We start from the raw sequence: 23,451 nt of genomic DNA on the forward strand, positions 1-23,451 counted from the left end.
AAATTTATTGCTAAAAAGCTTGTGAAATATAAATAAACAATTTCACAATGAGCGGCAATGGGCGCTCAACTTTTAAAATCATTGCACTCTTTCTCTCTCCCTCTCTCTCACAGTGTCTTTCAATGTCTCTCTTGTGCTCTTTGCATCTGCATCTCTCTCTCGTACTCAGTCTGTCGGTATTTAAAAAATAAATATATGTAATTACACCAACTGAGTGTCTTAAAATAAAAACCGGCTTTAAAAGCAAATGCTAAATCAAACAGTCAATAAACATATTATCTTATTTATAATGCTCCTAAGTGGCAACGCCAGCCAGCTAGCAGTATAAAAGGCAACGCAGAGCGAGTTTTTCTCTCAGTAGATTTTTTTCATTTTCTTTGTGTGGGCGGTTCGCTGGTCCCATCGCTGTTGTTGTTGCATTTTTTTCGTTTTATTTTTCGCGTAATGTTTTGTGTAAAATAATAATTAATAAGTGTACTTAAAAATCTCAATATACATAAATAGAATTGTTGCTACGGGTAATGCTAAACTATTTATATATTAGCATATACATAACTCGATGGTAATACGGACAAATTGCTGTTGTTGTTGTTCTTGGTAGTGTCTGTGACTGGCCAAGCAACAAACGGTAAATTCCTCCATACAATTGGAAGGTGGAAGAAGAAAAAAAAATTGCCGTTGACCTCGACCTAGACAATCTCGGCGTTCGTAAAAGAACTTGTATATAATTTGTAGTAATTTTGTGCTGTTCGTTGCCGGCATTGATTGAAAATTAATCAAGTACATAGCAGACGACGAATTGGGTCGATTTCCCCTTCGTCATTTTGCTACCATCTCACCCTCATATAATCAGTGGCGTAACGGTAATCAAAGTTCGGGTCGCTCCACCACTTGAGTGTATATATTATGAATCGTACCAGAAGGAAGATTGTACGCCCAAAGAATCCTTACACAGAAGCAAATGCCTTCTCACATTGGACTTTCTGGTAAGCAAGAAACAAAAAAATCCCCCCCACACCCTCTACAAGTTTAACGTTAGTCATACACAGACAAACACATACACTCATTTACGGTAAATTAAATGAAAAATTTGTCAGCACGTGTTCTGCTGACCATATTGTTGAGTTTTACGATAATCTATACTTTATGAACATATTTGTCAGCTAAAGTATGTATTTAGAAATATGTTTTTTTTTTACTATGGTTTATCCAATAACCATGATAAGGTTTTTCGGTTTCATCATTCTCTGCCTTCGCCCTGATCTCTATAGAAGAGGGGAGTTGGCTTGATGAGACTGACGATTGAACACAACAATTAAATTGGCTTCAACCAATTTATTAGATGCGACATTCTGAACGTGCAAGGTTACATTGTTATTATCTGGGCATAGTTTTATTATACATTTGATGTTTATATACGTATGTACATATGTATGTATGTACGTACATATAAATCATACAAAGTGAGTTATGGCTAAACGAAACACATGAGTTAATATGAGTATGTTTAGTAATAATTGTCTTGGGTGTACATCGGATTGATTTTATGTTTCTCCGGCAGAATGTCAGGATGTTTTAAAAGATTATGAAAAGGAAGTCTAATAAATGAATCACTAAATTAATTAATTAATATAGGTTTTTTTTCCTTTCAAAGCGGATTTTTCCGACAAATATTCGAGCTTAAATGTTGGTTATGTAAGCTAAAAAATATATACAATCATTGGAAAGAATGAATAATTTGCCGGAGAATGAAAACTGATCTATGAAATTGGCTCAAACCTATTAAAAAGAAAGAAAATTTAATTAGTATTAGAACTTTAAAATAATAACAAATAAATCGATATTTGTTTTACCAAAGTTTTACTGTAGTCATAACAAAAGTATACTATTTTTGATTAGAATTACGCTTTGAGCAAATAAAACCCATTGAATTATATACAAATATACACACATCTATTCGAACATATATTCCAGTATAAAGCAGCAATTATTTTTTCCTTGATTCTTTGTAAGAAAAATCCAAGTGGCTTGAATTAACAATAATTGAAAATTTACATTACACTTTTGTTCTTTGTCTGCCAACAAGATTTACTTTTAATTTTGCTTATTTTTATCACACGTTTTTGCGTTACTATGCACATTGTATTGTTTACGTACTTACATCTATCTATCTGTCTATCTATCTTTATATAAATATACATATGTACATACATAAATCACTTTGTTTGTATGTACATTGTTCTCCCTATCTGTGTTTAGTTAAAAAAAAAACTAAAAAATTTCGAGGGCATTACTTTGTATTACAATTATGATTAGGTTATGGACCTTAGTAGTAATAATAATTTTACTTTTAATCTGCGCAATTAAAACAATTAAGTTCCTAGTCAGATAGGCCGTCAAAATCCTTGAAAAAAGAGTTGAAAAACCCTTCAGTTAATACATTTGCAAATACTTTATTTCTCTTTTAGGTGGATGCGAGATTTGTTCAAACGTGGCTTGAAGGGTCCACTTACAGACGAGGAACTCTATCAGCACAGAAAGTCTTTGGATAGTGAGCGGGTGACGAATAAGTTCAACGAATTGTGGGAGGATGAGAAGAAGCGTAGTAATCCCAGTGTGGTTCGCATGATTCTTCGTGCCTATGGTTGTGTCTTTGTGCCTTTGGGTCTGGCTTTCTCAATAAGTGAAACCATATGCAAGTAAGTGTAAAGTTTGTAATATTTATCCATTAATCTTATCAAGAAATCTGTTTAATTTTCAGATCTTTGATGCCTTTGTTTCTTGGCGGTTTGGTTGGTTATTTTGCCAAAAATCAAGAGACAATTGGTAAACAGGAAGCTTATCTGTATGCCCTCGGCATTGTGATCTGTATGCTGGTGCCTGTGATATCATTCCATCCATTCATATTCTATATCTTCCAAGTGGGCACTAAGCTACGTCTGGCCCTCTCCGGCCTTATCTACCGCAAATGTCTTCAGGTATCGAAAAGCAGTAGCAATGATGGATTGCGGGGCAGAGCAATTAATATATTGGCCAATGACTTGGGTCGTTTCGATGTTGCACTTTGCTTTCTCCATGATACCTGGAAGGGTCCAATGGAATCACTGCTTATTGGCTTTCTGATGTATCGTGAAATTGGACTATCGGCAGTCATTGGAGTGTCGTTCATGCTTAGTTTTATCCCCCTGCAAGCATGGGCAGCCAGAAAGGCGGCTTATTACCGCCAGATGACTGCAGAACGGACGGATCTTCGAGTGAAATTGATGAATGAGATTATTCAAGGCATACAGGTGATAAAAATGTATGCGTGGGAGAAGAGTTTTGCCCGCATCATTGCCGATGTACGTTTGAAGGAAGTCAAGGCCATACGAGGTACAGCTTTTATTCATGCCGCTCTCGGTTGCACAGCCATGATATCGCCACTCTCTGTTTTTCTGGCTCTCTGTTCCTATGTCTATATGGGTGATCCTTTGACTGCCCAGAAAGTCTATACAGTGTCTTCATACTTTAACATGCTCAACGATTCGATGGTTACTTTTTGGCCAATGTCGTTAACATTTATAGCCGAAGCTCTGGTCTCGGCTCGCCGTTGCAAAGAGTTCCTCCTGGACGGTGATAGAGCTGAGGTCCCCATTAATCTGGAGTCAAATCAACATCATTCTAAGAACAGGCGCCCCCTTAGCAAGGAGGATAAACTGAAAAATGCTGAATTAAATGGCACCCTATTGGCTAATGGACAAAGTCAACACAGTCGCCTAAGGGATTATAGTCCAGAGGCAGCTAAAAAGTGTGTGGTGCTTAAAAATGTAACGGCATCGTGGGACACAAATGATGGACAGACCAATTGTGCCATTGAGAATTTCAGTACAGATATTCCCGACCGAACGCTGACAGCGGTTGTGGGTCCAGTTGGTGCAGGAAAATCAAGTTTTCTTAATGTGCTGCTCGGTGAGGTTGGCATTGATCAGGGCGAAGCCCTGGTGCATGGCAAGATCTCGTATGCTTCCCAAGAGCCTTGGGTCTTTGAAGGAACCATTAGGGATAATATTGTCTTTGTGGAGGACTACAATGAGAAGCGCTACCAAAAAGTGGTGAAAGTGTGCGGGCTGGAACGTGATTTGGAATTGCTACCGCGTGGTGATCTCACCATGGTGGGTGAACGAGGCGTAAGTCTCAGTGGTGGCCAGAAGGCTAGAGTTAGTTTGGCTCGTGCTGTCTACCGTAAAGCAGATATATACCTTCTCGACGATCCACTCTCCGCGGTGGATACGCATGTGGGCAAGCATATATTCGATCGCTGTATTCGTGATTTTTTGTGCACAAAGATTCGCATTTTGGTCACCCATCAGGTGCAATATCTATCAGATGTGGAACACTTGTTGCTGATGGGCGGTGGCAAGGTTATTGCCCAGGGTAGCTATCAACAGCTACAGAGCTCTCGACAATTCCAGTTCCTTGAACAAACACACGATGAGAGTGGCATCGATACGCACAGTGTAACCAGTTATCTATCTCGTAGTGATTCGGAAAAGAGCATGGAACATCATCATAAGCCTTTGCTGCGTCCTGGTGAACAAGTGGAAGAAGTCAATGCGGAACAACAATCGATGGGTTCGGTTAAATTTGATGTCTATGCATCATATTTCAAAGCACTGGAAAGCACATTCATTTTGGGCCTGATAGTTTCGTTGTTTGTTTTCGCTCGTGTAATGTTAACGGGCGTAGACTATTTCCTATCCCGCTGGGTCATCTGGGAGGAGCAGATTGCTGCCAATGGCACTTACAAAGCTGTGTCAAATGATACCGAGACCAATCAAGCGGCCAACAATGGCACACTGCCTCTTGTTGGTCAGGACAGCATCGAGGGGAGCATACGTCAGGAGTTGGTCATCTTCTATGCTATTATGCTATGCACTACATTATGCGTCTACCTGATACGTACTTTTGGATTCTTCAAAATGTGTCTAAGGATTTCACTTCGACTGCACGATCGTCTTTTCCGCGGCATAACTAGAGCCACCATGTATTTCTTCAATACGAACTCGTCAGGGCGAATCTTAAATCGTTTTTCCAAAGATATAAGAACTGTGGATACTGACCTGCCGCACACTCTATTAGATTGTTTGGCGGTAAGTTTAATCTCTTCATCTTAAATCTATGGATTCTTATGATGTTTCTTCTTTTCTACAGTTTGTTATTGATGTTTCCGGAGTTCTCATTATTGTGGCCATAGCCAACTATTGGTTACTAGTGCCGGCTGCCATTATATGTCTACTCTTAGGATTGATTCGTTATCTTTACGTTAACACGAGTCGTAGTGTAAAGCGTCTGGAGTCCATTTGTAAGTTAAGACAGATAAATATCCCTTTGACAATGCTATTAAACCATTCATTATGAATATTTCCAGCTCGAAGTCCCGTCTTCTCGTTGACAAATCAAACGTTTCAGGGCCTTACCACAATACGTGCTTTGGAGGCTCAGAATGCCTTGGAATTGGAGTTTCATGAGTATCAGAATGCAAATACCTCCGCCTGGTTTCTGTTTCTATCATGCACCCGTGCCTTTGCGCTGTGGTCAGATATTTTGTGCATTGTATATATGACGGCTGTGACTTTTAGTTTTCTGCTGCTTAAGAATGAATTCGATAGCGGAGATGTGGGATTGGCCATTTTGCATTCGACCACAATGACTGGCATGTGTCAATGGGGAATGCGGCAAACGGCCGAATTGGAGAATCAAATGACCAGTGTCGAACGTGTGTTGGAGTATACCGAACAGCCTTCGGAGGCGCCTCTGGAAACAGCTGAGAAATTCAAACCAAAGAAAGAATGGCCAAGCAAAGGACGAATTGAGTTTATTAACTTTAAACTGCGCTATTCTCCCAAAGAAACCAGCGTTCTAAGAGATCTTAACTTTACCATCGAATCGAAAGAGAAAATTGGTATCGTAGGACGTACTGGAGCGGGTAAATCTTCAATCATACAGTCAATATTCCGTCTTGCCTGCAATGAGGGCATGATTCGTATCGATGACATCGATATTGACCAAATGGGATTGCATGATCTTCGTAGCCGCATATCGATTATACCACAGGACCCAGTATTATTCTCGGGCACACTGCGTTATAATCTCGATCCTATGGACGAGCGTTCGGACGAAGAAATGTGGAAGGCTTTGGGTGACGTAGAGCTGCGCTCTTATGTATCCACTCTTATTGGAGGCCTCAACTGTCGCATGTATGATGGTGGTTCAAACTTTAGCGTGGGACAGAGGCAATTGGTTTGTTTGGCACGTGCCATACTGAGGCACAATAAAATACTAATTATGGACGAGGCCACTGCCAATGTGGATCCAGAGTAAGTAGCAATAGATTTCGCATTAGATATTGCTTATACTTATAAATTTGTTCACACATCTCTTTCCAGAACGGATAAACTTATTCAGCGTACAATACGTTCGAAATTTGCCCACTGCACTGTACTGACAATTGCCCATCGGTTGCATACGGTCATGGATAGCGATCGTGTTCTGGTTATGGATGCTGGCGAAGCACGAGAGTTTGATCATCCCTATGAGCTATTACAGCGCCCAGGCGGCTACCTACGACAACTGGTCGATAATACAGGTGGAGCGACAGCATATGCCCTACAACAGGCAGCCGAACAGAGTTATAGAAAACGATATCTACCCGATGACACCGAACTCGAGGATATAAACCTAACAATGGCCCTGCACGAGCACAAGGATTAGCACTAACAATTACTTAATACGCACAAAATCTACTTAATGTCCAGACATTAGAACTGAAAGTATTATGTACATAGAAATATTGTACTTATAATTAATTAACCAATTATGGCCTTGTGCTTACGAGATTTAGTTTATCCATAGATCTCGTAAATCAAGTTTATCGGCGAATTTTTTGTTTGTATTTGTTCTTAAATATGTACTTATATATGTAAGTTAAAGTTCCATTAGTATTTATAATGTGTTCAAAAAGCATCCAATCATCAATTATGTGCACAAAGCATAGGGAAACTCTAACCAAATCAAAGACAGAAACTATTAAAGAATAATAGTATTTACTTTCATATATGTACCTTTATATTGTTTAGTAAATATATATACATACATATGTAGGACTAAAATTATTATTATGGTAAATTATGTACATACATTTAGTATGTACAAATTTAATAAAGTGCCTGAAAATAAATACATTACACAATATAAATCATAAATACTTACTATAATCCTACAAATTAAATTGTCCTACATGAAAACTTTCATATTTTTGCCTAAGAAAAATTTTCGCTATCTATTTTAAGAGAAGTTGACCACGAGTTTAACAGAATTTCCATAAAATCATATCAAATTATAAGGCCAATCTTTAAGTTAGTTCTTTGTTATCTATTAGTTATTTCTGATACCTGGTTAATTTCTCAATTAACTTTCAGGCGTTTTATTTAGTCGAGATGTATTGAGTTGATATTTTCTATACATGTATTTCCAATATCTTGTATGGCCTAATCTATCTCTTTTGATCTGATTAGTGTAATTAATGTTAAATGAATTACCATTTGCTTTGTCTCTAAAGCCAATAGATAAATTATTTAGATTAGCATAAGTAGTAAACGCTTCACTCAATTTTCCTGTATTCCTTTATTGCTCCAAACAATTCAATTGCATGAGTGAGTCTTGAAAACTATCTATTGGTCTATCAATTATTAATTAGCAAGGTATTTTATGAAGGTGACCAATTTCAGTTGCTAATCTCTCTCTTTTAAAGACAATAATTTTAACCATTATAATTGACAATATATGAATGTCGTTCCCATATCGTTGATCTTGAACAAGCGATGGCCTGTTCATTATACGACCAGGAATAACCATGGTTATGATTAACTACCTACTATAGCCAAATGTGATTCATATGGGCAGTACCTAACAGAGATAATGGAGAACCACTCTGATCGTTGAGTCAATTGAGGTTCAATTAAACCTTGTCAATTGCTGACAAAAAAAATACAACAAAATGTACAAATCATTCATGCAGTGGTGGGTAACTACCGACTACGATAAGATAGGATACGAGAGAGTAAGAGAGACACGGCGAGCGAGAGGTTAGTGCCCACTGCATCCGTCAAAACATATTTTTCCGTTTTCGCCACCTGTCTCACCTCTAACGAAAAACAACATCAAAATACACTTTGCACAAAAACAATAGCAAAATTTAGTTGCAACTCCACCAAGTTTGCCATCAACTTTGCTCTGCTCTGATGTCTAGCTGTCAAGGGGCATTAAGATAAAACAATGTTTCCCTGATAGGTGGCAAAAAGCAAAGCGGATCACTGATTTATAACGATGATATCCCCACAAAAAAAAAAAAAAAAATGGTTGTTTCTAGTTAAAAATCAATCGCCATGGCTGTTCGTCAAATCAGTTGCGAGTTGCGAGTTAAACGGAGCAGGAGGTGGCTTATTATATGTAGGCGGCTGTGTGGCTAATTGCGAACTGGGATTTCGTGAATAATTGTGTCAAGGATCCCTGCGGACAAACATATGTCCATTACATATGAGTGCTGCCAATGAGCAACGTAAACCGAATCCGGTGCTTAAGGCGAATTTCCTATCCAAATGGTTCTTTATGTAAGCCAAGAGCTAAATCCTAATCAAAAAGAATGTACAAAATATTAAGTAATACATATCAAAATTTTAATTTTGTGATTACAATTCAACAAGTGAAGGTGAAAGTGCTTTAGTGTGAAACTAAATTTATAAAATTGAAGCGGCAATTTAAAGAAATATTTTTGAATATGTACTTATATATTTAAAAATATATTTAACGAAATTGAAGATTAAAAGTTACTACTTATTTTAAAAATTGGAAAATGTTTAAGAGAAACGCTAAACAGAAAGTGGTTCCTACATAAGTGAAGAATTATTGTGAAATATCCTTAAAGAAACTAAAGTGATTCAAAATATGCGGTAAAGGGTATCCTGCAGTCGCCTTTCGATAATCGCCTTTTAAACTTTTTGAAATGTTTTCGATGTTTTCAACACGATCTATCTCCGCTGCTCCGGCTGATAAGATACACCTCGTTCTCCAGATTTATGGTCTTGATTAACCTTGGCCGTCAAATGGAATTTACAATTTGTTTTCGCTTGGCTCTTTTTTTCTTCTGTTTATTGTTAAGTCCGACCTGTCTTTCAGCTGGACACGCGAAATTCTACACAAGGGCATGCGAAAATGTGTGGAGCCGACGGATCTGTATGCCCACATACCCAGTCTGGACAGTACCGATGTGTCCAATGCACTACTTGGCCATTGGGAGCAGGAGCTGAAGCGAAAGGAACCAAGTGTCCTTCATATGATATTCAAAGCTTATGGTTGGAGTTTTATACCCATCTGTATACTCTATTCCTTGCTGGAAGTTTCCGTGCAGTGAGTAATGGGGAAGAGTAGTTCAGAGTATTTTAAGAGAATCTAATGGTTCAACTATTTTAGCACTGTGCAGCCTTTATTTCTGGGAGTATTGGTCTCATTTTTCTCAGAGAGCCCAATAGATGATGACGATGATGGTGATCGGGAAGATGGTGATGAGGATGTATCCAAACATGCAGCATATATGTGCGCCATGGGAGTGGTTCTATGTTCTTTAGTGGCTGCTCTCTGCTATCATCCATTTATGGTCCATCTATTCGCAGTGGGGGCTCGCGTTCGTCTTGCCTGTGCGGGTCTTGTCTATAGAAAGTGCCTAAGAGTTTCTGTGGCTGCCGATAATAGCGGAATGAGTGGCTATGCCATTGCCATAATGGCCACAGATTTGCCTCAGTTCAATGAGACCTTCTATTTCTTTCATGAGCTGTGGAAGGGTCCGCTGGAGGGTGTGGTATTTGGTTATATTATTTACCAAGTGATCGGTTGGCCAGCTTTGGTGGGAATGTTTACCATAATACTCTTCATTCCGCTCCAGGCGTGGGCGGCCAAAGCCACGGCACGTTTCAAGCGGCTCTCGGCCGAATATGGGGATGAGCGGGTGAAGCTAATGAATGAGATTATCCAGGGAATGCAGCTGATCAAGATGTATGCGTGGGAGAAATCATTTGCCAAACTTATTTCGCGGGTGCGTAAGAAAGAAATGGGCGCCATTAAGGGTTCCATGTACATCTATGCGGCCATACAGTGCACCAGGATGATATCAAAGTTGTCGCTGTTTCTTTGTCTCATCACGTACGTCTTCACCGGCGACATTGTGACGGCCAAGAAGGTTTTCATTGTATCCAGTTACTATGATAATCTCAATGAATCGCTGCTCCATCTCTGGCCATTGGCCATCAACTCGTGGGCTGAGACTTTTGTGGTGGCACGACGCGTCTTGGACTTTCTGCTGCAAAATGAGGACCCTGCCGATGGTGGGGTCGATAACTTCAAAGATGTGGATGAAGATTTGGAGCATGGCAATTTCTATGGGCGTATGCATAATCCTCGTGCTCTTCGCAAAAGTTTGACTCTGCATCAGCTGACTGCAAGTTGGGATCCTTCCAGTCAGGAGAAACGTCACCTTCACATCGAGAATGTAAGTTTCCAAGCGCAAGAAGAGGAATTTATTGGCATTGTTGGCACAGTGGGTGCAGGCAAGAGTACTCTCCTGCATGCCCTGCTGGGAGAACTGGACATCATTAGCGGTTCCGTTGAGTTGAATGGCATCATCAGCTATGCCGATCAGAAGCCCTGGCTCAATCGCTGTAGTCTCCGCGAAAATATACTCTTCATGGAGGCCTACGATGAGCAGCGTTACCAGGAAGTGCTTCGCGTTTGTCTCTTGGAAAAGGATATTGAACAATTGCCAGCTGGGGATGCCACCATAGTGGGTGAGGGTGGCTCCAGTCTCAGTGGCGGACAAAAGGCTCGCGTTAGCTTGGCTCGGGCTATTTACCGCAAAGCTGATATCTATTTGCTGGATGATCCCTTCTCCGCCGTGGACACCCATGTGGGTAAAATACTCTTGGATCGATGTGTCAATGAGTTTTTGAGAGATAAGATACGCATTTTGGTTACACATCGAGTGCAGCTACTCAAGCATGTGGACCATTTGGTTCTCATGGAATCCGGGCGTGCCTCGGTACAGGGACAATATGAATCACTCAAAAAGCTCATAAGATTTCGCATGTCGGTGGCAAATGATAGTGAAGTGGTCAAATTGCGTGCTGGACGCTCTGATAGCATCTATGAGGATGTTGAGGATCGTGAAAGGGAAACCTTAAACCAGCAGCAACAACAACATCTTGATCTGGATCGCAGCGAGCAGCTATATAAGGAGCAACAGTTGCTTGGTTCCGTGAAATTCTCCACCTACAAAGCTTACCTGGCCATTGTGGGCATTCCTTCAGTGGTTGTGGTAATCTTTGTCCTCTTCATTCTAGCACGAGCCTGTGAGGCAGCCATGGATATATTTCTCTCCAAATGGTAAGTAACACCAAAGAGGGGGAGCTAGCCTCTGAAAATCTCTAATCTAATCTATTCCCTTAGGGCCACATGGGAGGAAACAGAGCCCAATCAGCATGAACCCATGCCTGAATATCGGCGCATCCGCACCCGTCTGGTCACTCTATATGCCATCCTGATTATTAGCACCCTGTTCTTTTACGTATTGCGTACCTTTGGCTTCTTTGTGATGTGTCTACGCATATCGTTTCGCATCCATAACTATCTCTTTCGCGGCATAATCCGGGCCAGCATGCAATTCTTTACCCTGGCCACCTCAGGACGCATTCTGAATCGCTTCTCCAGCGATATTTTGGCCATTGATGTCAGTGTACCGCAATCCATGATGGATTCTCTGGAATTCGTGGTCGATGCCTTGGCCGTGCTGGCTGTTGTATGTACGGCCAACATTTGGCTACTGATACCAGCAGTCATAGTAATTGCTTTGCTATATTTCTGTCGCATTTTATATATCGGTGCCAGTCGAAGTCTGAAACGCATCGAAACGATCTGTGAGTATGAGAAATATTCAAAATTTGTAGTCGCAAACCAAAAATTCGTATCTTACTCTAGCCCGCAGTCCGATCTACTCACATACAAATGCTACTTTCCGCGGACTGACCACCATTCGGGCTTTGAATGCCACCAAACGATTGGAGAATGAGTTTCATCGTTATCAGAATGATAACACGTCTGCTTTGTATCTCTATGTGAGCTGCAATCGTGCCTTTGCCTTGTGGACCGATCTGATCTGTGTACTCTATATCCTGGCTGTGACATTTAGTTTTCTACTTTTCGATAAGGAACGCGGCTATTATAGCGGAGATGTTGGTCTGGCCATAACCCAATCGATGAAATTGATACTCATGTGTCAGTGGGGCATGAGGCAAACGGTCGAATTGGAGAATCAAATGACTAGTGTGGAAAGGGTGATGGAATATGTGAATATACCATCGGAACCGCCATATGAAACGAAGCCAGAGATCAATTTGCCAACCAATTGGCCAAATTCGGGGCAATTGCATTTTCAGGATCTGCATCTACGTTACACTGAACATGGTCCCTATGCTCTGAAGGGTCTCAATTTCACCATACACCCGAAAGAGAAAATTGGCATCGTGGGACGCACTGGAGCGGGTAAATCATCCATTGTACACGCTCTCTTTCGTTTGGCTCGCACCGAGGGGACCATTGAGATAGATGGCTATGAGATTGGCAAACTGGGTCTACATGACATACGCAGTCGCATCTCAATTATTCCCCAAGATCCTGTTCTATTCTCAGGCACTTTGCGCTATAATTTGGATCCGTTTGAACATCAAACGGATGAGAAGTTGTGGCAAGCCCTCGAGGCGGTGAAATTGAAGCAATTTGTAAGTGAACTCAAGGGTGGACTCAGTTGTAGGCTACACGATGGTGGCTCCAACTTTAGCATGGGCCAGAGGCAATTGGTCTGTCTGGCCCGGGCCATATTGCGGCACAATCAAATACTCATTATGGACGAGGCCACAGCCAATGTGGATCCAGAGTAAGTCGCACCTACAGTCATCCTTTTCTAATTCTAATTGGCCAAACCCTTTTTGCAGAACGGATCAGCTTATCCAGGAGGCCATCCATACAAAATTTAAGCATTGCACCGTGCTGACCATTGCCCATCGTCTGCATACGGTCATGGACAATGATCGGGTTATGGTTATGGATGTGGGACGTGTTGTTGAGATGGGTCATCCGCATGAGTTGCTCCAGCAACGTCACGGCCACTTGTATCGTTTCGTGGAGAAGACGGGCGTGGGCACGGCCAAACATTTGCGGCATGTGGCCGAGCAGAGCTATCGTAAACGTGTTCTGGCCAAGAGGTCACCCCCCTCTGAAATAAAGATTGTTACCTACAAGGGAACAACTCTATAAAAGACTGTGAATTTGGAGTTTTTGTTTTTAAAAGTAATCTGTGTAGTTAATTTGTTTTTGTTTTTTTTTTTTTTTTGGTTTAGTTTTTATTATAGTGAACTTGAACTGAAACTGATTTTTGATTTTTAAATTTATATATATATTTTTATATATATATGTACATATATGTACTTTATATAATATACGAGAGTTGTTTCATCTGTTCGGTTGTCCTTCTGCTTCTTGAAGATTGGAAAAAGCATTTTTGTATTGTATTATATATTTGCTAAAAGATTTTTTGTTTGTTTTTCTTTGCTATTCGCTACAATCAACTCCTGGTCTTTGTGTTAGTCACATGAGAAATCGGAATCGTTTTACTACACTACAGATACATATATATACACATATATATATATATGTATTGTATGCAAGTTTAATCCTTAAAGTTGTAAACTATTTTTGTTTACCTATTGTGTTTTTTTAATTTGTATTTAACATTAGTTAGTGCGATTAATAGTATTTCCGTCTTTGGGTTTTCTTTTTTTTTTTTTTTTTGCTTTGCTTTCTTATAGTCCTTCTATTATTTTGTTTTTTTTTTTTTTTTTGGGGGGGATTTATTGAGTGTAAATATTAAAGAAAAGCATATACTATATATTTTTATGTAATGTATATATGAATGTGTATATATAGTTTTTCTCTTATTTAAAATTCGCTTAATGTTTGCCTTCAACATATGTTTTTTTTTTGTTTGTTTTTGTTTTAAATAGAAAAATCATTTTTTGTAGGTTTTATAGGTTGATTTGGTTTTTTCTTAAGTGCTTAGCAAAAATTACAAAAAATTTCTGCAGCAAAAATGGTTACAAACCAAAACAAAATAGAAAAAAAACAGATTTAATCCCTGAAATCCTTCCCCAAATTTCAGAAATTAAATCGGTTTTTGTTTTTGTTTTGCCTGCACAAAATTCGCCGACAATGATGTCCTAGAAATAAGATTGTTTGTTTGCGATTTAAGAAAAAATTCGATGCTTCGATAATAAAATTGTTTCATTTTAAAGTTAACCCTAAATGGTAATTGATTTTTTTATGTTTTAGACTAGCCACACACACACACTCGCACACAGAGAAGTGCATGTGTGTGTGTGTGTGTGTGTGTATATATATTATATGTATAGTTTTTATCAAGCATTTTTTGTTTGTTTGTCATTACCATTTTTTGTTTTTATTGTTAGTAAATATGTTCCTTTTTTTTTTTTGGTTTTTTGTTTATTTTTCGGTATTCTCACAGTTAAGCTTCTTTGATTGAGCACAAAAGCAAATGAGAGAGAGTTCTATTTTCTTGTGTTGTTGGTGTAATGTTGGGAGGATTTTGTGAAGGTTTTGCCGAGGAGTGGGTGGGTGGGATTGAAAACTAAAAACCTTATCATAGTCTAATCTGAATGTGTGTGTGTGAAAATCGTAACTCTATATTGGACAAATTCAAGAATCTTCCCCTATTCTCGACTAGCCCAATATAGAGTTTCGATCTAGTTAGTTCTCGGATTCGGAAAAATCAATATTGCATTTTTTTTGTTGGAAGTCAATTTCGATTCTCAATTTACGGCACTTGAGTGTGCGTTTCGCTAGTTTAATTTTAGTTTTTGTTTTAAGTTTTTAAGAGTTAGTTTTAGTTTAGTTTAGTTTAGTTTAAGCTTAGTTTGTTTTTCGAAAATATACATTGGTTTGTTTTTTTCTATACTTTCTTGATGATTTGAAAACTAAAATGAAAGAAAAACTTGCGTGCTTCGCTTTGAAACGCATATTTTGATTATAAAATATGGTCCCGAGGTTCTTAAATTTTCTTGTTTTTTGTTTTAGTTTTTTTTTTTTGTTTATCTTTTATCATCAATTATTGGTAGTACTCATCCATATTTGCCAAGGGTTTTTTTTTTTGGTTTGGTTTGGTTTTTGGGTTTATCATTTTGAGAATTTAGCAGCAATTAGAGGCGTGGCTCTGGTTTGGTTTCATTTAGATAAGGCGTGGTCAGCAAATGTTGCTAAGTTTGTGTTTTCTTTTGGCAATGATTTGCATCTTCTAATTGTAAGTTAAGTATTAACAATGGAGTTACTAAAAAATTGAGATCATATGTATATCTCATATATATGTATGTATATTTATCTCATTTTTGTCTATGCGTAGGGTTAAAGCATTGAACCCAAAGCTTTGTTATCTTTTGTTGAGTATAACTATGTAAAAATTATTAAAGTTATCTATAGTTTTTTTTTTTTTTTTTTGGTTTTGGTTGTTTCTTTTTTTTTTTTGGTTCGAAATTAAAGAGTAGTATGAATTTGTTATGCAAGGTTTTTTTTCAAACATTTTTTTCTTTGTTACGTTTACGGTGTAGTCCAGTACATTTGCTCGCTATATAATTTTATGTAGTATGTATATATATAGTATATATTTTATATGTGTGTAAGTGTTCTTTTGAAAGGGATAATTAATTAGCATATTGGGTTTTGGGTTAAAAAAGTTCCATTAATTGCAAAAAATTGTCATTTCCAAAAATGTGGTGTATGAATTATGGACAGCCCTCTAAAAAGGCAGCCAGAATTCTTTATAATTTAATTGTTTTTTCTTGTCGTTTGTTGTTGTTGTTGTTACTAACTCTCTTTGTTGTATTTGCCTTATTTCTGTCCCGGCTCGATGATCTCTACGGTGACACTCTCGGCCACAGGATTGGTTGTTATATTTGTAATCAAAGTTTGCTCCTGCGGCGACTGTGGCTGCTGATTATGATGGTGACGATGCGACGATGATCCATGACGCTCATGATGAGTAGCTGCCACCTTGCCAGGTGCCACGGAATTGCTGCGATTGGAACGCACTGAGGTGGCCGATGCATTGCTGGCACTGCCATGCGATTCCGAATGAGAATCTGAGAACATAGAGGGTGACCTTGATCTATTATTGAGGAAGATATTTGGAGGGACTGCTAAGGATAACCTTGAAGGGCAGTTATCCATTTCGAGGGACAACAACAATGATCACACTAAATTAAGTACTTAAAGGACTAAAGTCTTAATTGTAAGACGAAACCAAAGAATCATTATATGAAAGCCGTGCTAAAGGAAGGAACTAAAAGCGGAAACTGAACTGAAAAAATGAAAGTGTTATTCACCTCGCCGAAATAAGAGTTTAATCCAGGTGAAACCCTTTAATCAGCAAGGTGAAATGAGAGTTTTTTTTAGTTTTTTGTGGGTGTCTACACGTAGCTTGTGTTGGGTGGGTAGTTTTGGGTGTCTGTGTGTATGTGTGGAGAGAGTTTATATGTATGTATGTATATATAGTAGGTAGTTAGTTAATAGTTAGAAGGAGTTACACAGAGTTTAGAGTTTAGTTTAACCAAATTCTCAATTTTAACTACTACAACAATAACAACGACAACGACAGGTATGTATAGCGGTTCTAGGGATATGAAATTGAGATATTCCACCCCCCCGTAAAGTATGCAATATGAAAGAAATAAAGTACATTAGCAATGTCCTGTTGCAACAAACATTGTTTATAGACAAGGCATAACGAAAGTCCAATATAATGTACATTGCATACGCAAAGGGGCTGCAAATTTGTCTATTTTATATCCGTAGAGCCACCTTTATTATGTATAGAGTATGTAAGTCACTACAAACTGCGGGCACTTGATCTACCAAGAGGACATTCAACAGAATCGAGCAACTACTATTTGCTATATACTTGTGTATATGTATATATGTATGAACACACGCGCCTACCTCTTCCACACTGATATGGATGTTTCTTTCACTGATACGTTTCTCTGTGTGTATTGTTTCGTTTTGGTTTTGATTTTCTGAGTTTTGTGGTCTAAAACTTATTTGCTCTAGTCATGCCACAGGCTGGCGCCGCCCCCGGCGATGATATGTAGGTGGTTGTTACCGTTGCCGTTGCCGCCGGCGATGGCGATGCTTGGGGCGTGATTGAGGCTGATTGGGTACAGCAGGCAGCATTCGTTGTGATGACGTTGGCATTGGCGGGACTAGGAATCGCCGCTGCTGTCGTTGTTGTTGGCACATAGGGCAGAAAATGACTATGGGTATGGGTGTGCTGGGTGGCGGCGCTTGGATGCTCCAGTAAGCGTGAACAGGTGGACACATCGCTGACGCGTGAATCACTTGAACGTGTATTACTCTTCGATCGTATCATACGTCCTTTAATAATATGTTTTGTGAGGATTTTATTTTCGTTGGGGGCCGGGTAAGTGGAGAAGTGGCAAAATAATTCATTTAATAAGTCGTTTAACCATAGAGATATGTACTCACTATCACACACACACACACACATACACGAACACATACACGCGCTCTAACTAACGGTGAAGAACAAAATTAATACGTAAATCAAAATTAAACTTAATTTCATATACAATTATCGACAGGGCTTAACAAGAATAACAACAACAACAACACAATTGGCACTAAATTAAATGGTTCTTAAAATGTCAATCAATTTGATTGAGCCCCACAAAGTGTGTTTAGTCTTTAGAACTTTTCATTGTTGATATTGATTACGCTTACGTCCCAGCAGCAATTTGTACGGGAGGACGATTACTTTTGTTTAGAAAGGCAAATAGCCGACTATTAAAGACTCTACAGAGAATTAGTTAGAGCAATTAAAAGATGTTCTTCTATATTGAAACTAAGCCCAATTGGTGCCTAAAACATCCTTAACATAAATATTCTGTTCTACTTTCTATCTTCCTCCACTTCACTTAGTCGAGAGCTGTTGTCTCCTTCTTTCTATGGGTTTTTTATTGCATTTAGCTTTAAGAAGCTTTCAAAATTCGTTCTTCTAGACTATGATTAATTCATTATCAAACCTTGTCAAAAAGACAACAGTAACAACAACAACATATGCCTTTTTAATACGAATCTTTTAAAAAGAGATTACTGGATCTCTTTGAGATCTTATATATTGAATTAAATATCAGTTTTTAGATTCAGAATAGACTGCATATCAACTAATATGTTAACTAATTGACTGGCTTAGCTAGACTTGTCTAATTCAGTTTAATAAACAAAGGCAAAATTGTCCCCAAAATATGGGTCAAGTGTTTCCTTTCTTATAAATTTCAAGCTAGTTTTGAATTTTGATTACTTTAGCTAATTAACTCAGAATTATAAGAAAGTATTTTAAATTTCAAAATGTATGATTAACTATTTCAAAGTCCAATGACTTGTTAAATCGTCACACAAACATTTCGATTCTATAAATATCAAAAGGAAAAGGCGGAAATTCCACAATTCGGCATTTTGCACAATCACGCAGAAAAATTCTTGTTTAATGGAGTTAGTTAAGTAGTTTTAGTTTATATTTATTTTATTTGTTGCTGTGATCTTGTTTGTTTTTAGTGATTGACTGATCGATTGATTGATTGATTGATTGACTGACTGACTGTCTGATTGAGTTAGTATCTTTATTTTTTCATTGCTGCGAAAAAGAAAGTTTTGAGCAAAATGGTCACAAATCAAACGCAAAGAAAGTAAAGTAAACAAAACGAACGAAAGAGAAAGTAAACGAAAGAGAAATTAAAGCAAAATGAAGCACTTGTATTCGATGAGAACATTGAGAACCGAGAGAAACCATCCCGTCTGGGGATAGGCAAACAAATGCCGTTATATGGAATACAAACCTGTCTTACCTAGCGACGGATTCGGTGAATGGGGTCGCAATGAGGCCATGCTGGGCTGACGGGACGGGGCACGTACCGACATCCGGGAACCGCGACGTTCCTGGCCATGGAGCAGCTTACTATCCCGTAGCAGGGAGACATTCATTAGCCGTGGATTGGGCGTATTGAAGATGGTACGATTCTCACGCCAACGTGCTCTGCAATGACGACGGCACAGAAAGGTTGAAAGAGATGAAAATTAGTTTTTGAACCTTTCGTCCTAGATGACAATAACATTCTTGATGATGACGTGTGCCAAAAGCTAGGCGTGGATGACAGAAAGGATGATGATGATAGGATGAACAGTAATGAGTGGGCGTGGCATGCTCGGCTACGGCTGCTCTTAATGGCAATTAATGCAAAAATTCTGTTTATTAGACTAAAATTAATGAAGTCCTATTAGAGCAACAGCCTCTTGACCCAGTTATGCCACAAAGCAGAACGAATTGATGCCCAAGGAGGTCAAATGAACGAAAGGGAACCAGTTTGTGTTTGCTGTTTGGTGGTGTGGAGAGTGCGTGGGTGAAGAATGTTTGCTTTGCAATTTACTCACTGGCTAAACAATCGCAGGACGACACAAATAATAATAAACATCAATGCCATTCCTACCAGCACACCAATCATGGCCGGATCAATATAGGTCTCGGGTCCTCGCTTATCCTGGCGCCCTGCAAAGCAAACACAACCAAATGGTCGTCAAATAGTGAGTACTAAGTAGTAAGTCAAGATGATATTGGTCAACCTTTGCATTCCACAGATCCATCCTTGCCCCAAATGGGCGACATCTCGAACCGGCAAATGCAGCGTCCGTCGCGGCATTCCGTCTGAAAGTACTTGACCTCGCATTGTTCGTTAAAGAAACAGGACTCGTTGACGGCGGCCTCTGCAATACACACACACACAAAGAAAAAGGGATACAAATGATTTTGTGTTGACAGGTTTCCTGCCAGCGCCAGTGCCATCACCATGATTCATACAATCAACAAAATACTTTCTCTTCCAGATCATGCAAAGTGTCTATATACACATATACACAAAAGTATTCTTTTATTGTCTAGCATGTTTGCAAGTTGATTTAATGCCCCATTCGCTTGCTTATCCAGATATAGCTGGTGTAAATTTGTCGATGGGGTAAAGGAGAAGGGGATCGGACTAAACTGGGACTGGCATGGCTATCGCTTGGGTTTGTCCATCATCAATATGCTGGGCGGCGGTTTGTGTTGACGGGGCTGACAAATATTTTGATAGAGCAACCAGAAGGCTGATGAATGGCCACCACTTTGAATCGCATGTCTCGGATAATGGACACTGGATTATTATTATTATTGGGTCTTGACAGGAGAACTGTAGAAGATTGATACCACCACCAAATATAAATTGTTGCTTTCTGGAACATTATTGTTAAATGGCATTGAGTAATTTATGTAACCAAATGGCAGATATTAAGGCCAATTGCCAAAGTATTTAATATTATTTTCCACCAGTAAAAATTACAAAAATGCCACTTGAAATTTTATTAAGTCTTACTAATTCTGATTTCAAGTCAATTCTAAAAATATACTCAAAACCTAATCAATTTTCGATTTGCTACTCAAAATCGGATTGATCATGCTATAGAAATAGCCCTGTCTGAAGCATCACAATAGACAATGAATGACTTGCTTTATTTCTGATAATATGTATTTTTGTTGTCTTGGCTTGAGTTAAAATTAGTTACCATATCATATACAGATATGGTATGTATGTATTGGTACCTATCAGTCCATAAATGGCAAAAAGACCAAGACAACACAATCATAACTCACTTTTTTTTTGAGCGTAAATAATTTCACAATTTGATTTTAATTTACAACGCTGTCGGGGGAATATCCATTATAATTATGTCAAATATGCATTAGTTGCATTTTGCGGTGATGCCTGCCAAGCTGATTTCTCTTTTTTTCTTGCGTTCTTTCTATTTTAATTTACAGAAATTGTTGCCGCGACCTTCACGTCTCACCCCTCGACCCCTCTTTCTGTAGTTAAAGACTTGGCCTAGAGGGTATTTGTTTTGTGACTGTTTTTTTCTTTGCTTTTTAATGAAAACTTGGCAAAGTGACAGCAAACCAGAATGGCGCAAACCACAGAGAGATATACGAATATATAGGTGGGGAGGGTTTCGGGTTAGGGGCAGGAGAGCTTGCTTACCTTTGCCACATTTATCAAAGTGATTGGTGACGGGCAGATCTTCGGTGCATTGACAAGATTTCTTTTTGGGATCACATATTGAGCCAGGAAAGCCGCATTCCAATGTGTTTTCACACTTGTCACCGTACTTCTTCTGACCGCGACTGGCATAGTCTGGAAATAGAAAAGAAATGTATATATATAGATAGGTATATTTATATGGAGAATGATGCTACCAACTTTTACTAATCCCAGGTGTAAGGAAAACTTTTGCATATATCAATAAATAAACCAAAAAAAGAAAAGGGAGAAAGTCACACACAGAGGGAAACCAAGAAAACTTTCTTCTTTTTTTTTGGCGAAAATCTACCAAAACGACTTAGTAAAAGATTAAAATGTAAATTCTTTAGCCGCATCTTAATCTTTTCGCTCACAAGGTGACTGTCGGTGTCGTTGTATGAGTGTGTCTGTGTGTGTCCTCGTGTGTGTATGATACTCTTGAGACCATATAAACCGGAAGCCAACTTGGGTTCTTTCATTAAGTTTGAATAAAATAAAAACAACGAAAAAAAACACATGCCTATGCTTGGGCACATCTTAATTATACTCTGGGGAGCAACTCTGGGCCGGGATTGCCAACTGCGAACCTGAGACCTGCGACCAACAATGTGTGGTAAAAATCTCAACGCCCTGGCAAGGGTTAACGGCGAAGCATATTTATGTAAATAGACATATGTTTGTCTGTATGTATGTATGTATGACTTGGCAGTTGCTTCACTAATTTTGTTTGATATTCCACCATAATTACTAGAGAGAACCACGACGGATGCACGCCCATCTGACATTTAAGCCAACGGAAGCGAAAGGACCAAACAAAATGGTTGCTCATGCACAAAAGGGTGCGCCATTTTCTAGATGCCTTGCTGCCTTTCTTCTCACCCCCCTCATCCTGGAATGTATGTGTGTGTGTGTGTGTAGCTGAAGTGTTTCTGGCGGGGGCATGTTGCAAGATGTGGGTAATGCTCGAGTCTATTTGCTTGTGGTTTAGTTTATTTTTAAATGCAGCCACTGGTCTATGAATAGAGCCAACAGAATACTAAAAAAGCAAGAAATAGAACCTAAAATAAAAATCTACATGTGTTAGGGAGAGAATTGCATATAATTCCAGTAATTACTACAAAACAAAAGCCAATATAAAGGGCATTACTCTATGCATATCCAAGCTAATCCACCCTAAATACCCTACAGATACGCTTAAAACCATAAAAAAAAAAAAAACGAAGGGGCGACATTCAGCCGCAGCAGATTTCCATCCGTTTTTTCCTAACTTTTGTGCTCACAGTTTATTTGGTTTCCGTGGCCAAAGGGCGTTGCTGTGAAGTGTTGACAGAGTGGCTAACGCCAGAGCCTGCGGTTATGACCTTCTATCCATACTCTCTTAAATCAAAAGGAATCTGATTCCACCGCCCCCTAAAAAAGAAAAATGAACCCTTTTCAAAAAGAGATTAGCAAATTGCCCGTGTGGGCAGCTAATATTTTTCATAACTCAGCATCAAATCAAACTACTTACACAGATGGCCATATATAAATTGTAAATGTCAGAAAAGTTGATGACTGGTCATTAAATAAAACGAAAATTGCAACAGCACCCACAATTTATAATTAACAAAAACTAGGCTAAGCCATTAAACAACAAAGGAGAACAAACGGCCGAGAATGGCCCTCCTCCCCCCCTTATCAACAGCTAACACTAGCATAAATAGGTATGAGAGTGGAAAACTTTTTGCACATTTAGGTTAACAAGGCCAAAAACATAGAAGAATAGTAGGTACATTGAAATCTCTCTCTCAATGGGGAACCACTTTTGTTGACGACACGAAATAATAAACCAAACTCACTCTAGTTGAGGTTTGCAAGGACTAAACAATAGAATTTACTAAAAACAATGCACAAATAGTCTCTTAAATCTTTAGAAATAAAATTGACAATCAATGGAAATCACATATGCAACTATTTTCTGTACAAAACACAAACAATTTACAAAAATACTCTTATAAATACTCTGTGCGTATTGTAATTGATATGGCATTTGAAATGATACATATCCTTTTAAATTTTTTAAAGTGTCTTTCTTTAGATAAATATAGAAATTTCTAGAAGCTTGAAAAATGAAAGAAAATAACTGTAT

At 38.6% G+C, this 23,451-nt stretch overlaps 3 protein-coding genes across 3 annotated transcripts in view; 2 read left to right on the forward strand and 1 right to left on the reverse strand.

The window, feature by feature from the left end:
* The first annotated feature begins 352 nt into the window (after nucleotides 1-352).
* On the forward strand, nucleotides 353-7,216 carry rdog (red dog mine). Its single transcript, XM_068299574.1, has 6 exons — nucleotides 353-986; nucleotides 2,469-2,699; nucleotides 2,762-5,129; nucleotides 5,191-5,341; nucleotides 5,408-6,356; nucleotides 6,426-7,216. Exons 1-6 carry the CDS (start codon nucleotides 907-909, stop codon nucleotides 6,748-6,750), a joined length of 4,104 nt encoding a protein of 1,367 aa, XP_068155675.1. The 5' UTR covers nucleotides 353-906; the 3' UTR covers nucleotides 6,751-7,216.
* A 1,239-nt stretch (nucleotides 7,217-8,455) lies between these two features.
* On the forward strand, nucleotides 8,456-13,515 carry LOC137583827 (probable multidrug resistance-associated protein lethal(2)03659). The gene is made up of 6 exons (XM_068298967.1): nucleotides 8,456-8,648; nucleotides 9,214-9,444; nucleotides 9,508-11,469; nucleotides 11,533-11,999; nucleotides 12,061-13,015; nucleotides 13,074-13,515. The coding sequence occupies exons 1-6, from the start codon at nucleotides 8,575-8,577 to the stop codon at nucleotides 13,393-13,395; spliced, it is 4,011 nt and encodes a 1,336-aa protein (XP_068155068.1). The 5' UTR covers nucleotides 8,456-8,574; the 3' UTR covers nucleotides 13,396-13,515.
* jus (julius seizure) overlaps nucleotides 13,414-23,451 on the reverse strand; it is a 28,342-nt gene continuing 18,304 nt past the window's right edge. The window contains 5 exon segments of the mRNA XM_068298970.1: nucleotides 13,414-16,286; nucleotides 19,068-19,255; nucleotides 19,651-19,765; nucleotides 19,840-19,980; nucleotides 21,285-21,437. Coding sequence (XP_068155071.1) covers nucleotides 16,036-16,286; nucleotides 19,068-19,255; nucleotides 19,651-19,765; nucleotides 19,840-19,980; nucleotides 21,285-21,437 — 848 coding nt within the window. The 3' untranslated portion in view covers nucleotides 13,414-16,035.

The sequence above is a fragment of the Drosophila tropicalis genome, unplaced genomic scaffold, assembly GCF_018151085.1.
Source record: "Drosophila tropicalis isolate 14030-0801.00 unplaced genomic scaffold, ASM1815108v1 contig_878, whole genome shotgun sequence".
Classification (NCBI taxonomy): Eukaryota; Metazoa; Arthropoda; class Insecta; order Diptera; family Drosophilidae; genus Drosophila; species Drosophila tropicalis.